Source organism: Podarcis filfolensis (assembly GCF_964270895.1).
Source record: "Podarcis filfolensis genome assembly, chromosome: 7".
In the NCBI taxonomy this organism is placed as follows: Eukaryota; Metazoa; Chordata; class Lepidosauria; order Squamata; family Lacertidae; genus Podarcis; species Podarcis filfolensis.
The window spans coordinates 90363956-90380650 of NC_139603.1; the positions used below are offsets into that span (position 1 = coordinate 90363956).

Sequence of the window (16695 nt, forward strand, 5' to 3'; positions counted from 1 at the left end):
CCAGCTGGCGGAGCGGGCGATGAGCGGGCGGCGGAGGCGGCGGAGTCCCGGGGGCGGCGGCGGAGGAGGAGCCCCGGCAGGAGGAGGTGAGAGGGGCGCGCGGGGGCCCGGGCACAGCTGGGGAGCCGCTGCCACCCCCGGAGATGCCCGGGATGGGCTGCCGGGCACGGAGGAAGGAGCTCGGCTGCAAGGAGGGAGCCCCGGGGAGGCTCTAGGGCAGCGCCGGATGGACGTGTAAGCTAAACTAGCTCTAGCTTAGGGCCCCACTCTCTTGGGGGCCCCCAACAAATTAAAAGGGGGGGGAACCCTGGATGTACCTTCCCAAAATATCAAATAAAAAACAAATAAAACGAAACCTACATACAGCAACAGTGGCAAATGGCTTTGGAGTAGGTCCATCAATTACCATATCCAGTGGTACTTCGGGTTACAGACTCCACTAACCCAGAAATAGTACCTCGGGTTAAGAACTTTGCTTCAGGATGAGAACAGAAATCGTGTGGCAGCAGCAGGAGGCCCCATTAGCTAAAGTGGTGCTTCAGATTAAGAACAGTTTCAGGTTAAGAATAGACCTCCAGAATGAATCTTAACCCGGGGTACCACTGTAGTATATAAAAAGTAAAGGGACCCCTGACCATTAGGTCCAGCCGCGGACGACTCTGGGGTTGCGGCGCTCATCTCGCTTTATTGGCCAAGGGAGCCGGCGTACAGCTTCCGGGTCATGTGGCCAGCATGACTAAGCCGCTTCTGGCAAACCAGAGCAGCGCACGGAAACGCCGTTTACCTTCCCGCCGGAGTGGTACCTCTTTATCTACTTGCACTTTGACGTGCTTTCGAACTGCTAGGTTGGCAGGAGCAGGGACCGAGCAACCGGAGCTCACCCCGTCGCGGGGATTCGAACCGCCTACCTTCTGATCAGCAAGTCCTAGGCTCTGTGATTTAACCCACAGCGCCACCCGCGTCCCTATCATATACCATATATTCAACACAAAAAGCAGTGTTGACAAAGGATAGCTGGACATATAAAGGGCCCTGTTACCTCCAGTAGCTTAGGGCCTCATCAAACCCAAATCCGGCCCTGAAGGGACCCCCAAGGGTCATCCAGTCCAGCCCGCTGCAAAGCACGAAGCTGCCTTCTGCTGAGCGCCGGGCCCTCGGCTTGCATCTAGGCCACCCTGGGCAGCAGAGTCTTCCCCAGCCCTCCCTGGAGAGAGGTGATACCCATATCAGAAGGGGGCCTTCTGCATGCGGAGCAGGTGTTCTGCCTGACCCTCCTGACCCACCCCCAGGCAACAGCAGGCTTGGAGCTCCATCTCGCCTGGTTGTTCCCTGCTGCGCCCAGCAGAGGGATGCGGGCGGCAGATGCAGCCCTGCAGTGCACCGACAGCACCCGTGGGTGCTGCTGCTGCTGCAACCGCTGGATCCTTTGACCCAGATGACTCCAGGAAGGAGGCTTAGAGTTATGCAATAAGCAGAATGACAAGCTGGTAGTCCTCAGCCGAGGGAGGCTAGTCACTCCCATATGGCTCTTTATTTGGGAAATTTATTGGGATTTAAGTGGCCGTTAGCAAATATTCAGAAGCACAGAATCCTGCGTGCTCAGTAGGCAGAGCTCAATTGGTGGGCTCTGGGCTGTTATGCTTGCTCCCGAAGGCAAGATCTTTGCTGATCCCATTATTTTGTCTTCTCACCCTTCCTCCTAGGAGTTCAGGGTGCAATGTTCTTCCCCAGCCGCAGATCTTCACAACAGCTCTCTGAGGGAGGCTAGGGACCATCACAGGCTGAGGGTCTCCTAGTCAGCATCTTAATTAAGTAAGGATAAGAAAGTAAGAGGGACGCGGGTGGCACTGTGGGTTAAACCACAGTGCTTAGGGCTTGCCGATCAGAAGGCTGGTGGTTCGAATCCCCGCGAGGGGGTGAGCTCCTGCCAACCTAGCAGTTCAAAAGCACGTCAAAGTGCAAGTAGATAAATAGGTACCACTCCGGCGGGAAGGTAAACGGCGTTTCCGTGCGCTGCTCTGGTTCGCCAGAAGCAGCTTAGTCATGCTGGCCACATGACCCGGAAGCTGTACGCCGGCTCCCTTGGCCAGTAAAGCAAGATGAGCGCCGCAACCCCAGAGTCGGCCACGACTGGACCTAATGGTCAGGGGTCCCTTTACCTTTTTTAAGAAAGTAAGATGAGTCTTATTTAAGAAAAGAAAGTAAGATGAGGGTGTCCACTAGGTCCAGCATCCTGTTCTCACAGTGACCTGTGGGAAACCTGGGAGCAGAATCTGAGCGCAAGAGCTCTCTTGCCTCCTGTGGTTTCCAGCAACTATGATTCATGGCTGCCTCCAACTGTAGAGGCCAAGTGTGGCCATCCTGGCTAGGAGCCACCAATCACCCTTTGTTCCCTCATGAATGTGTCCAACGCCCTTTTAAAGCCATCTAGGTTGGTGGCATCACTGCCTCAGGTGGGAGTGAGTTCCACAGTTTAACTTTGCTCTGCCATGCCTGGAAGATTGCCTAGGATTCAAAGCTTTGAACTCGGCAGGAATTTCTCTCCTTCCTCACTGCCTCCTCTGGGAGGGAGTTCCGTCGTCTATCGGCTTCCAGCTTCTTCGGTTGTCCACAGCTGCCCACCTGCGATTCCCAGCAGCTGGTTCTCAGAGGTGCGCAGGGTTTGAACCTGGCTCTCCCCACTTCTGGTCCTGCCCTCTGGCCTATAGCCCCCGCTCGACACTTGCTCTCTCGCTTGGCTGCTGCTCCCTCCCTGATTCATTCCGGATTTGGACTTCTGTGCAGAAGGTGCCAGAGCTGGCAGGAGCAGCAGCCAGGACTTTCTGTGGCCACCCAAGGCCCCTGGGGCCTCTTCCCCTTTGAAGTCCCTTGATGCAGTTGAGGGGGTGTCCCTTGGCACCCATAACACATGGGGGGGTCATGGTCTTGACATTCAGGCCTCGGAGCTCATGCTAGCAGGCAGAGATGGATGGGTAAGCCTCTGCTGAGCAGAAAACAGGAGATTTAGCGGTTCATCTGGGCTCCCACTTGAATCTGACACCAAATAATCCATTCCACCTGAATTAAATTGGGCATATTTGAAAGCATTCCCTCAGCTGCTAAAGTAGGTTTTCATGGTTCCCAGCTTGCATTTCTTTTTTTTAAAGTGTTACTTCTATTTTTAAGAAGTGTTGCGCGCATTTACCGTTGAGATTCATCTGCATTTTATTCTGTGAACCACCCTGAGATCTCACGATGAAGGGCGGCTAATAAATCTAATAAATTAATGTAGTTTTTGGCCTGAAAAAGGAACAGCTTGCAAATATCCATAATGAGACAGTGCCTGCTGAAGACACGACACGAAAGGAAAAGGCGTTGGTAGGGAGGAGGGAAAAAAGCAACCCCGTGAATTAGTTCTTAGTTGCAGAGTTCTTGAGAATAACAAGAAGAATATCATTTATTACGGCCATAGGCCCATACAGGTAAAAACAACACATAAATAACAGCTTGTGCCGTAAGGAGAAAAAAAAAGCAATCGCTAAAACATCACTATAACAATAAAATACTATAAAATGGAAAGGCATACTACGCCTTAATTAGCTTGTAGAGCTCCTTGGCGTCGCTTTTGGGAAAGGACAGCAACTAGGAACCTAGCCACCTTCAGGGTCGTGTGGGTATCCTTGTCCTGCAAGATTTGGGCAAGGTGGAATTTTGGTGGGGTACCCTCTAGTTTCTGTATGATTGATCCCAACAAATTTGCCCGTGGCACATTAAACAAGGGGCAAGTGAACATAATGTGCTGGAGCGACTCCGGCGTCACCTTATCACATTCGCACACGGCGGGGGCTTGGCCCTTTGAGAACCTATGTCTCAGGACATTGGAGGGAAAAACGTTAAACCTCGCTTTGGTGAAGGCCAGTCTATGTGCAACAGTCGAAAGGGAGGAGAGGTATGATGGAACACAGTAAGTTAAAGTGATACCAATGTTCTGGGGCGAACAAACACCTCCCCCCAGCGTATAATTTCGCTGTAAATCGATGTCATCCAGTCTTTGGCGGATCAGTCTCTGAGCAGTGATTTGGTCTAGTTTTAGGGAATCTGAGGGAGAGATTCCATAACTCAGGAGTTTGGCATGAATTCTACTAGTCCAAAGGCTAGAGAATTCATCTCGCCATAAGCATTGGGCAAGGTAATGGTTTGGTAATCTATGCCACAATGATAACCAGTAATTGAAGACTTGCTTCCACAGGCAAGTTTCTAAGGATGCGACCTTCAATTCTAGTCGCATGGCTGCGTTGCTTACGCACAGGGGGAGCATTAGGAGCCGACGTAGGAATTGGCTTTGCAGAGTCTCAAGGGGAGCCAGATCTGTCATCACGGCCCAGAGCGGGGCAGCATAAGCAAGTACGGCAACCACTTTTGCCTTGAACACCTTTAGGGCCGAGGGAACATGCAAAGCTCCGTCCGAAAAGAAGAATCGGAGGAGCGCATATGACAAGGTTTTGGCCTTATTAAGTAGGTGTTGAATGTGAGCTTTCCACCCCAAATTGTATTGAAAAATAACTCCTAGGTATTGAAATTTTAGGACTTGCTCTATTTTTGCCCCACCAAGCTTCCATTTGTATAATCTCCGGCTTCTGGAGAAGATCAGGATCTTGGACTTGGCATGGTTGATGGTTAATTGATTGAGTTGACAATACGTGGCGAAGATCTTCAGAGCTCTGGTTAGTCCAACACGTGTATAAGATAGAATTACTGCGTCGTCCGCATGTAAAAGGAGTGGGCAGCGGTAATCCGCTAGTCTAGGCGCGTGTGTACTTGGAGATGAGTTGACTAGGGGTGCTCGCATGTCGCTGATGAATAGGTTGAATAGGCAGGGAGCCAATATACATCCTTGGCGCACTCCCTTGTTTATTGGTATCGAATTTGTAAGGTCGCCCGCTGGAGTGAATCTCACTCTGGCAAGGGTACCTTCGTGGAGCTGGCTTATGAGCCATAAGAGTCTTCTATCAATGCCCTGTTTCGCAAGTTTCTCCCAAAGAATATTTCTAGGAACGCTGTCAAAGGCTGCCTTTAGATCTAAGAAGGCAGCACAGAGGTAGCCCCGGGGGGGGGGGGAGGAGTACTTCCGTGCCAGATGATAAAGAACTATCGCATGATCGGTTGTAGAGCGTTTAGTTCTGAACCCTGCTTGTTCATGGCCAATCTGGTTAGTCTCATCTACCCATCACAATAATTTAGTCATCAAAAAGCTGGCATAAATTTTCCCTATGATCGAAAGGAGGCTGATGTTACGGTAGTTTTCCGGCTCCGTTGGAGAACCTTTTTTATGAATTGGTACAATAATGGCCTCCTTCCATGTTTTGGGGATGAGACCGGAAGCGTTGATTGCATCGAAGGTTTTGGCCAAGATGCCGGCCCACCATTGTGGGTGTAGTTTGATGGCTTCAGCAGGGATCAGGTCGGGCCCAGGGGCTTTGCCCGGTTTCAGCTGAGCTATTAACTTGGCTATTTCGTCAGGATCGGTGGGAGGCCAAATAGGTAGGTGGGTAAACAGGTGCATCAGATGGTCGGAGGGAGCATCTGCCTGTGAGAAGCATTTCTTCAGGAACCGTTCCCATGTCGGTGCAGAGATGACTGTCCTTGGGGAATTCCTCCCCCTTCTGTTAATCAAAGACCAGAATTCCCTGGATCTGTGTGGTTTTGAAGCAGTAATCAGAGCCTGCCAACGATTATGTTGCCACTCACGCTTGGCAATAGTCTGCGTGCGTTTGTAAACTTGCTTGGCTTGTGCATAGCTAGCTGGCAGAGTAGATGCATCAGAGGTCTTGTATGCATTATATATAGCACGGAGGCGCTGTCTTGCTTGTTTGCACTGAGAATTATACCAGGGAGCACCGTGAGTATACTCGTTTCGATTTAAATTTTTGGGTGGTAACCTGAAGAAGGACGTAAGATCAGTCATATGATGGTAGAAGCGCTTCAATACTATGCTATGCTCGTCTGAGGCAGAGCCTATGTTGGGATAGGGCCCGAGGATTTCTTTTTGAAAGAATTCCAGGTACCTTTGAGCCTGTGTCTCCGACCATTTGATTCCTCTTACTTGGAAAGATTCGTTGGTTACCATCTGAGTCGCATGTCTATGAGCCTCCGGCTGCCAGTTCAGGGAAAGCTTAGCAACAAGGGGAAGGTGATCACTAAATTGTACATTCTCGATCTTAAAAGTGGAAATACACTTAAATAGATCCCTAGAGACCAGCAGGTAATCGAGGACGCTGATTGCAGAGTTCTTGTAAAGACGAGCTGGAAGGGAAACGGTTCAAGGAGGGGAGGAGCCAAAAGTTTCAGGTCTCTCAGCTGAGCCCAGGAAGAGACCCTGGCATCTCATCTCAGCCTAGTTCTGCGGCAACAATAGCTCAGGCCTCCTCTGGCTCTCTGGGGCTGCTCTTCCCAAGCATCTCCTAGCAACTGCTGAGTCAACCCAGACAAAAATATTCACCCAATTGTCTCACATTCTAGGGTTCAAACAAGTTCCTGGGACCAGAGGCGTTTCAAGGGCTTCTCTTTGGCTTTGGAAAATCTCTGCGGACAGGGGCTTTTTCCTTGGCATATACCAGGTGGCACATGGGTTTTTAAACAATTAAGCAACGCTGCATAACATCATGTAGCAGCAATCCAAGGTGCTTCTGCCCCTGTTACCTTGAAGGGGCAATAATAATAATAATAATAATAATAATAATAATAATAATAATATTATTATTATTATTATTATTATTATTATTATTATTATTAATACCCCGCCCATCTGGCTGAGTTTCCCCAGCCACTCTGGGCAGCTTCCAATCGAGTGTTAAAACAATACAGCATTAAATATTAAAAACTTCCCTGAACAGGGCTGCCTTCAGATGTCTTCTAAGAGTCAGATAGTTTTTTATTGCCTTGACATCTGCTAGGAGGGCGTTCCACAGGGCGGGTGCCACCACCGAGAAGGCCCTCTGCCTGGTTCCCTGTAACCTCACTTCTCGCAATGAGGGAACCGCCAGAAGGCCCTCGGAGCTGGACCTCAGCGTCCAGGCAGAACGATGGGGGTGGAGACGCTCCTTCGGATATACTGGACTGAGGCCATTTAGGGCTTTAAAGGTCAGCACCAACACTTTGAATTATGCTCAGAAACATACTGGGAGCCAATGCCTACCTGTGCCAAGAGGAGGAGGCTGGGCTGCTGTGTCCTTAGAGGGCATTGCTCTGCCTGATGGTCCTTGGCACAGGCTCTGTTATGTACTGAAGTTCTCACCCTGGCCAGCAGGGGGATACTGTAGATAGCTTTCACTCAGGTCCACATATGCAAATAAGGGATTGAAAGTGATGTTCAGTGATTGGATAGTTACAGAAAATGGTTACTGTTGCGTTCTAGTGGAGCTCTATATAAGCAGGCTGGCTGAACCCTTCAGTTCAGTTCTGTTCTGGCCTGTGAATAAACAAGAGCTGTTTGAAGAATCGATGTGTTGTCTGATATGTTCACCCACAACTTAACAGGCTGCTGTTTGCCTTGGGCAGCGCCAGGCCACCCTCCAAAGAGGATCCATCCAGCCTGGGCAGGGTGCGGGCGCTGAGGCCCTTGCCACAGCCTTTGGCACCAACCCCTATCATTCTCCCCCTCCTTTCCGCAGAGCTGCCTGGGTTGCAGAAGAAGCAGAAGCGGCTGCTGATCCACCAGGCCCTGACCAGAGACCCCGTCGATGTTGAGAGCCTCCGGGCGGCGGCGCTGAGCCAGGGCGGGCTCCTCACGGACGAGATCCGCCGGAAGGTGTGGCCCAAACTGCTGGGCGTGAACGTGTATAGCCTGCCGCCCAAGCCAGGTATGGCAGCCAGGACAGGAGAGGAGGAGAGTTCTTGCAAAGGCTGGCGCGAGGTGTGTCTCTTTGGACTGGGTGCAGCTCCCCAGCAGTGCCTGGGTGCCCGTCGAGGCCTTGAGAAACCTCCCGGGTTTCTTTTGGAATGCCCAAAGCTGTGAAATCCCAGCAGTGGTCAAACCCCATGGCCTGCATCTGCCTATGTAGGCCAGCATGTTCCAGTTTTTGTGATGCCATTTCACAGCAACCCCAGTGTGGGAATATTGTGGGTAGTAGGAGAGGATATATTGAATAAATATTATCCTCCCTCCCTCACGCTAGTGAGTCAATAGCAGGGTACATTCCACAGTATATTGAAATACTTTATTGTCACTGGTACAACTTGTACACAGTGAGATTACACAAGCACCCCCCACTCAGCTCTCTTAGTCTTAATTCCCTTTGTTTACTGATGCACACACACCAAACCTGAAACTAACAACAAACCTCTTGTTATCTTTTCATTCAGCAGCCTAACAGCCCACGGATAGAAGCTGTTCTTTACCCTGTTGGTGCCACTAATCAGGCTTCTATAATTTCTGCCCAAGGGCAGGAGATCAAGAAAGTGCCAGCCAGGGTGTGAACCATCCCTGAGAATTTTCCTCTCTCTCTTCACTTAAGCAATCCAATCTGGCCTGCCCAGATTGGGTTTGTTCCTGGTACATCTCCTTTGTTCCCTCTTAAAAAGAATAAAGACACCGCAGTCTTCTCTTTGAAATAATGATAAGAAGTTTACTTCCATTCAGTTCACAGTAGGTTCCCTGAAGGCAGGCTTTTAGCTTGTAGTTACAGAAATGAGAGCGGGTTCATCCCATGTAGGGATACGAGCCCATGTGCTGCTGGCTGAGAACCAGCAGACAGCAAAAGACATCAAGAGATCATGGCATCAAAGAGGGAGATGGCTGCATGACCGGCCCTTTTATGGGGTCTCCCAGGGTCACGCCCATCTACCTGGTCACACGCAGGGGAAGGATGCTCCAGACCAGGTGAGACAGGAAGTCCTCCTGGCTGGAGTCTCATCCCCCCGTGTGTCCACTCTGGGCAAACAGGAAGTGTTGAACTTGACTGCTTGTGTTACATCCCGCACCCAGGCAGTATGGATGATGGGAGTTGCCCATAACACCTGGAAGGCACGAGGTGGGCGGAGTCTGATTCAAGGCATGTTGCTGTGGCACATGCTAAGGACGCAACAGGCTGTTTTCTGAAGCAGTCAATTAGGGCATAGTGTCCTGTTCCCAAGCAGTGTTAGCAGAGGTGCTGGATATCTTGTCATTCAGTGTTCTGACTGCTGGGATCTCTGATCAGCCAAGCTGATAAAGCTCATTTTCTTCCCCCGAGTCCTTCGGAATCGCCTCCCGACGTGTTTAATGACCTGAGCCTTTGATAAGGCTCCAAGGCACGTTCCTTTCCAGCACAGGAAAGAGACGAGAGGTTTCGGCTACATTGCAAAGAGTTTTATTATCCTAACTATGCAGACAAAAAACACATCCTCTCTCTATGAAAGCAGAGAGCAACTGAACAAAGGAAACAGGAAACCCACTAACGTCACATCCCGTCTCCCTTCTCCCGTGAGACTTCCAATAGCCTGGAATCCCTGGAATGTAAACAGAGTCCTGTGACTCCAAAAGCAGCTGCTCAGTGGCAAACAGAAACTAACACTGACATGCCCTGGATTGGATGAAGGAAAAGCCCTGTTCACACAACCTATACCTTGGCTTTCATTTTTTTTTCCTAGACCCAGCCTGGCATAGTTTGCAGGCACAGTTGAAGTTATGTGAACGTCCGCTGTGGAACTCCTTGCACGGTTCTTTTTGGCTGTGCCGTCCAAACCTGGTCTCCTCTTGGTCAGCGACTGGCTGGAAGACCAGGAATGATAGGAGGCACCAGCCAGGGAACCCCCAAGGGAAACCTCAGGGGAGGAAGGCTCAGAGCCCGGGGATTGATGGTGGGAGACCAAGGAGAGATCGGAGGGAGGAGTGGGGAAAGGAATGATTAGATGCTGAAGGAGCAACAGGCTTTTGTGAGCCAGGAGAGCCAGCTGCAGAGAGCAGTTCAGACTCAGAAACTGAAGCAGAGGAGGGAGGGAGGGGGCTGCAGAAGAATGGAGGGAGCCTGCCTTTCCTACTTATTATTATTGTTGTTGTTGTTGTTGTTGTTGTTGTTTTACTTATACCCCAGCCCTGACATTAGCTGAGGTAGGAAGAGGATTCATGGTCCCCGTGGCCACTCTCAGGGGACCTTACCAGTGTGCCCACTGCCATCATGGGGTGGAGTCTTTGAGAATCTCTGGGCACCTGTGTTAAGGACATCTTGGTGCAGGGCATGCTGGGATGTTGTGCAGATGTGTGCATGTGTGGGTTGTTGGTTTTTTTGTTTTGTTTTCTGTCAGCCCTTTTGTGGCAAACCAAGGCGCTTCTTCATCTGGCGCAGCTGAAAATGGGCAGGGGATGAAAGCTGGCGCGATGCATGAAGAGGTCTTGTAGAGCATGCTGCCTCCTGCCTGGCGGTGGGCGCCCATTGCTGAGCCATCCCACCCACAGCCCGTTTCCTCGCTTCTCCCCCAGGTCGGGAAGTGCGCCAGAACCACAAAGATTGCCACCAGGTCCTCCTGGATGTGCGCCGTTCCGTTCGCCGCTTTCCTCCAGGTGAGACGGGTCTCTTGCAGGGGAGGAAGGGGAGGGGTGAAGGGGTGCAGCCGTGGAGGACATGCCCGTGGCAACAAGGAGGGCGGTGTTGGTGTTTGAAAAAGAAAAGTTTCTGACCTCCTTTTTACTCCTTTGCCTAGTCCTCAGACCTTAGTTGGCACAAAAGAGTCTTTGAGAAAGAGTATTCTTGCAGAGTGGGACGCGGGTGGTGCTGTGGTCTAAACCACAGAGCCTAGGACCTGCTGATCAGAAGGTCGGCGGTTCGAATCCCCGCGATGGGGTGAGCTCCCGTTGCTCAGTCCCTGCTCCTGCCAACCTAGCAGTTCGAAAGCATGTCAAGTGCAAGTAGATAAATAGGCACCACTCCAGCAGGAAGGTAAACGGCGTTTCCGTGCGCTGCTCTGGTTTGCCAGAAGCGGCTTAGTCTTGCTGGCCACATGACCCGGAAGCTGTATGCCGGCTCCCTCGGCCAATAAAGCAAGATGAGCGCTGCAACCCCAGAGTCGGCCATGACTGGACCTAAGAGTCAGGGGTCCCTTTACCTTTTTTAAGAAAGTAAGATGAATCTTATTTAAGGAAAGATGAGGGGCTCCACCAAGTCCATAGACTTGATAGATAGAACATACCTTCTGTACCCACCCCTGATCCCTGCGCAGGCATGCATGAGGGTCAGCGTCAGGCCCTTCAGGAGCAGCTGACCAATATCATCCTCCACGTGCTGAAGACCCACCCTGAGCTGCACTACTACCAGGGCTACCACGACATTGCTGTGACCCTGCTGCTGGTCTCTGGCGAGCGCATGGCCGTTGCTCTGCTGGAGAGGCTCTCGACGCTTCATCTCAGGTACGTCACCTGGACTGGGCACAGGGAAGAGGTGGTGGTGGTGGTAGAGGAGGATGAAAACACACCTTTTGTTGAAAGTGGCAGCATTGAACATGCCCCCCCCCCCAGCTTCCATGTTCTTTCTAGCGACTTTATGTTGTTGCTTTTTAAAGTTTTTTTTATTAACAATTTTCACATAACAAATTATTCAAACAAATCATCTTCATTATCCCCCCCCCAAGTTTTTCCCTCCCACCTCCCCAACAAACCCTCCCTCCCTCCCTCCTACAACTTTCCTCAGCTCCTCTCTCTGATTTCTCAACCAGTTTTAACTTCTGCATATTATAAAATGGTATACATCCTTATATTATCTGTCTACTATATTAACCCTCAATAAATTTGTGTGTCTTTATTCAACACCTGCCAAGGAGTCCAATTCATTTTGTTGTCTTTTAAAATAATTTATAAAAGGTTCCCATTCTTCTTTAAAGTCACAGTTGTCCTTGTCTCGTAGTTTGCATGTCAGTTTCGCCAGCTCTGTATAGTTCATTAATTTCTCTTGCTGCTGTTCTTTTGTCGGGGTTTCCTCATTCTTCCATCCTTGTGCAATCAAGACTCTTGCCGCTGTTGTTGCATACATAAATAAATTATTTCTTTTCCTTTGGCAGGTCTTGTCTTACAATCCCTAACAGAAAAGCCTCCGGGTTTTTTTATAAATGTAATTTTGAACATCTTCTTCAGATCATTATATATCATTTCCCAGAATTTTTTTAATTTCTCTGCATTCCCACCACATATGATAAAAGGTCCCTTGCTTTTCTTTACAGCATGTGTTTGACCCAGTTTTATACATTTTTCAATCTGTACTGGTGTTATATACCATCTATACATCATTTTCATGTAATTTTCTTTCAGAAGAGAGCAATCTGTGAATTTTAAATCTGTTTTCCACAGTTTTCCCCAATTGTATTTTATGACCTATATCTTGTGCCCATTTGATCATGACGGATTTCACCTCCTCGTCTTTTGCTTTCTAGGGACTTTATGGACCCCACTATGGACAGCACCAAACACATCCTCAATTACCTCATGCCTATTCTGCAGCAGGAGAGCCCTCGACTCCATGACTTCATGCAAAGGTACCTTCTCCCCACCCCCCACCCCGTGTCCCAGGCTGGGTGGGTGTTTGTGCAATCAGATATAAAAGGTAAAAAAACCAGGGGCATTTGCAAAGCTGTAGGTGGGCTTGGGTGTGAGGGCAGGTTCCAAAACGATGGAGACCAAGGGCTTCTTTTTTAAAAAAAATAAAAATACTTTATTTTGAATTCAACAATGACAAAGGGAAGAAAACCACAGCAGTTGCTACATCAATTCATTACAGTTAACCAATTTTAACAATATATAAATAGTCATAGAAAAATTACACAACATCACTTTTAACTTACTGAAGTTTTCATATTACACTTTTATCTCTTTAACTCGTTCTTAACATATTGAAAAGAGAAAGACCAAGAAAGGAGACACACAAAAAAGAAAAAGGAAAAAGAAGGGGGGGGATAAGGGGAGGGGGGAAGGGGGGGAGGAAAAGGAAAAAGAAGACAAAACAAAACAAACACATTTGGCTTCCGATTTAGACTCATTGCATTATTATTTCTACAATTTTTTCAAACACAGTTCCAAGTTACTGTATTTCTTTCTTTGTTTTCGTCAGATATCAAAAACCATTATATTTGGAGACCAAGGGCTTCTTAGTGGTGACTCCTTCTCTTTGCTTCCGCTTGCAGAGCTGAGGTGGGGACCATCTTCGCCCTGAGCTGGCTGATCACCTGGTACGGCCACGTCCTCGCCAACTTCCAGCACATCCTTCGCCTCTATGATTTCTTCCTGGCCTCCCACCCTCTCATGGCAGTTTACTTTGCCGCTGCGGTAAGTCAGGCTGGAGGCACGAAGGGCAGGGGCCGCTGTGCCGCAGCAGAGGGAGGTTTCCTCTTTGGGGGGGGGTCCTCTTTGGTGCCCCCACCCAATTGCAGAGCTTTCTTACGCCTATTGAGTGTGGGTGTGTCTCCATGGCTGTGGAGTTTAGCACTCCAATTTAGCATCCTGAGAGTTTAACCTTGTAAAAAAAGCCTTTGCCAATCTAGTGCCCTCCAGATGTTAAGAGACAGCATGATAGAAGTTTGTAAAATGATGCCTGGCATAGGGAAAGTGAACAGAAAAAAAGTTTTATTCCTGTTCTCATTACAGTCATGAAACTGAATGTTGAAATATTCAGGACAGATTTCTTTTAAAAGCCTTATTCACACAGCACATAGTTAAACCAAGGAACTCCCTCCCAGTGGTGGAGCTTCATACCATAGCTGTCAACCGTCCTTTATTTGGCGGGAAAGTCCCTTATCCCAGCGCCGTGTCCCACTGCTGTCCCTTATTGATGATGTCCCTTAAATTTCCCGAGTTTCAAAGGAAGCAGCTCCTCTCCCTCCCTCCCTGCTGGCCAGGGAGGAGGGAGGCTCCAGCTGTGTTGCTTGGCTGCGTCTCTCATCCAATAAGGAGTCTAAGAACGACTGGGGGGTGGAGCTTGCATGCCTTGTGCCAATCAAATCGGCTGCGCTGCCTGGGGACTCGCCTTTGCTCAGCGTTTCCCAGCGGAGAGGTGACGGTGGTTTTCCTTGCTGCATCCCCTTTGCTGGGTTGCTGCGCTGTGGGAACCACGGCTTGAGGCTTCATTTGGCTGCTGGCTGGGCTTTCTGCCTTTGGCTCGGAGGGGCTCGGAAGTTGAACATAGCTGTGCTTGGAAAATCCCTTATTTTGGCTGCTGATCCCTTATTTCCGAGGCTGCTGGTCCCTTATTTTCAAATCTGTAAGTTGACAGCTATGGCTTCATACTCCTGCACCAGGGGCAGAGAGCAGGCGTGGGCGTGGCTGGTGCACGTCCCAGGGGGTCATGGCATGCATCCTGGGGGCATGGCGCACTGTCTGCGGGGGCGTGGCGCCTGTTAAGATTTCTATTCCACCTTAAGGAGCAGGTGTGTGGAGCTGTTGCACGTCACATGCCTGTTTACATTCCAGCGCAGCTTGCTGGGAATTTCCATTGTGTGTACTGCGCGGGGGTGTATGTGTCAGCCATGATGGCACCCCACCTGGATCGTGGTGCTGGGGGCGGTGTGCTCCCCCCACCCCCTCTTCCTCCGCCAGTGCTCCCTCCCACATGAGGCAGGGGTGGCCACAAACCTAGATGGCTTTAAAAGAGGATGAGACAAATTCATGGAGGAGGAAAAGAGGGCTATTGATGGCTTCTGGCCAGGATGGCTCTACTCTGCTTCCACGGCTGGAGGCAGCTGTGCTTCTGAATCCTATTCCTGGAAACCCCAGGAAGGGAGAGTTGCTCTGGTGCTCATGTCCTCTTTGTGGGTTTTCCACGGGCATCTAGTGGGCCACTGTGAGAATGGGATGTTGGGCGAGACTGGCCACTGGCCGGACCCAGCAGATGCTCTTCCTCCTGGCATGCAACCAAGGAAAACGGGGGCAATTGGCAGGCCCCCAGCTGGCTCCAACCCACCGGCCAGTGTGCTGGGCAAACTCCAGTCCTTGGATCAGCATGAATCTGCGACCCAGAACTTCAGAAGCTTCAGAACCTAGAGCACGTTCTGCCCAGACACTGAGGTCCAGCGCCGAGGGCCTTCTGGCAGTTCCCTCATTGAGAGAAGTGAGGTTACAGGGAACCAGACAGAGGGCCTTCTTGGTGGTGGCTCCCACCCTGTGGAACACCCTCCCTTCACATATGAAGGAAATAAGCAGCTATCTGTAATGGTTCTAGGGGCTGCTCATGCGTAAGCCGGTGCCAACACCTGGCTGGGTTGCCTGAGTGAACCTTTTCTGTCCAGATAGCCACTCACCCGTGGCTGTCTCAATCGCTGGCAGAATCCGTCAGTGGGCGTTTCTTGAACTTCTTCCAGCAAAGAAGCTCTTTGACGCCTAGTCTCCTCCTACTCTCCCTGCGTGGAAGCCTTCTGCGCAAGGAGGGCGTAGGCAGCGGAGGACCCTTACTCTCCCCGCTGGTCCCCGGCAAGGAGTCCTGGGACCGCCTCGCCGATTCCCCCATCTGCCCCCCTTCTCCACTGGTGCTACGCTGATTCTCTTCCCCAGAAGATGGGCTGCCTCTCCCCATCCCGGGACGCTCTCTGGAATCCCTCTGGAGCTTGCTCTCTCCCTCCGGCACTGATGGCAGTTCCCTGACACTATCCTATCTTTAAAAGACATCTGAAGGCAGCCCTGTTTAGGGACCTTTTTAATATTTAATGCTGTATTGTTTTTAACACTTGATTGGGAGCCGCCCAGAGTGGCTGGGGAAACTCAGCCAGATGGGCGGAGTATAAATAATATATTATTATTATTATTATTATTATTAAACGCTTCACAACAGAAGTGGCAGGAGAGGCTGCAAGCAGTTTATTCAGCATGTTGTTGTTGAGTCGTTTAGTCGTGTCCGCCTCTTCGTGACCCCCTGGACCAGAGCACGCCAGGCACTCCTGTCTTCCACTGCCTCCCCCAGTTTGGTCAAACTCATGCTGGTCGCATTGAGAACACTGTCCCACCATCTCGTCCTCTGTCATCCCCTTCTCCTTGTGCCCTCCATCTTTCCCAACATCAGGGTCTGTTCCAGGGAGTCTTCTCTTCTCATGAGGTGGCCAAAGTACTGGAGCCTCAGCTTCAGGATCTGTCCTTCCAGTGACCACTCAGGGCTGACTTCCTTCCGAATGGAGAGGTTTGATCTTCTTGCCATCCATGGGACTCTCAAGAGTCTCCTCCAGCACCAGAATTCAAAAGCATCCATTCTTCGGCGATCAGCCTTCTTTATGGTCCAGCTCTCACTTCCATACATCACTACTGGGAAAACCTTAGCTTGAACTATATGTTATTCAGCATACATCAGGACAAAAGGAAACATATCTGATCCCCTTCGTATCCAAAGCAAGACAGCGAAAGCAAAAGGGAAGTTCCCAGCAAGCTGTGCTGGAGTGTAAACAGACATGTGACATGCAACACTTCCACACGTCTGTTCTGAAGGTGGAATGGAATATCCTAACACTTCCTGGGCTCACCAGCCCCCTCTTTCTCCCTTCCCTTCTCTCCCACCCATCTAGATTGTCCTCTTCCGCGAAGAGGAGGTGCTGGCCTGTGACTGCGACATGCCCAGCATCCACCAGCTCCTGTCCCAGATCCCTCAGGACCTGCCTTACGAGACCCTCATCACCCGTGCCCACCAGCTCTTCCAGCGTCTCCCCCACGCCCAGCTGGCCAAGCAAGCAGCCCTTCAGCTCCAGAAGAGGTGAGAGGGGCCAGGATTTCAGGAGGAGGGG

At 50.4% G+C, this 16695-nt stretch overlaps 1 protein-coding gene across 1 annotated transcript in view; it reads left to right on the forward strand.

The window, feature by feature from the left end:
• LOC310766155 (TBC1 domain family member 20-like) overlaps positions 1-16695 on the forward strand; it is a 20782-nt gene continuing 4087 nt past the window's right edge. The window contains exons 1-7 of the mRNA XM_083622183.1: positions 1-86; positions 7650-7838; positions 10436-10516; positions 11173-11359; positions 12376-12477; positions 13123-13264; positions 16480-16664. Coding sequence (XP_083478309.1) covers positions 20-86; positions 7650-7838; positions 10436-10516; positions 11173-11359; positions 12376-12477; positions 13123-13264; positions 16480-16664 — 953 coding nt within the window. The 5' untranslated portion in view covers positions 1-19. The remainder of the gene's footprint in view (positions 87-7649; positions 7839-10435; positions 10517-11172; positions 11360-12375; positions 12478-13122; positions 13265-16479; positions 16665-16695) is intronic.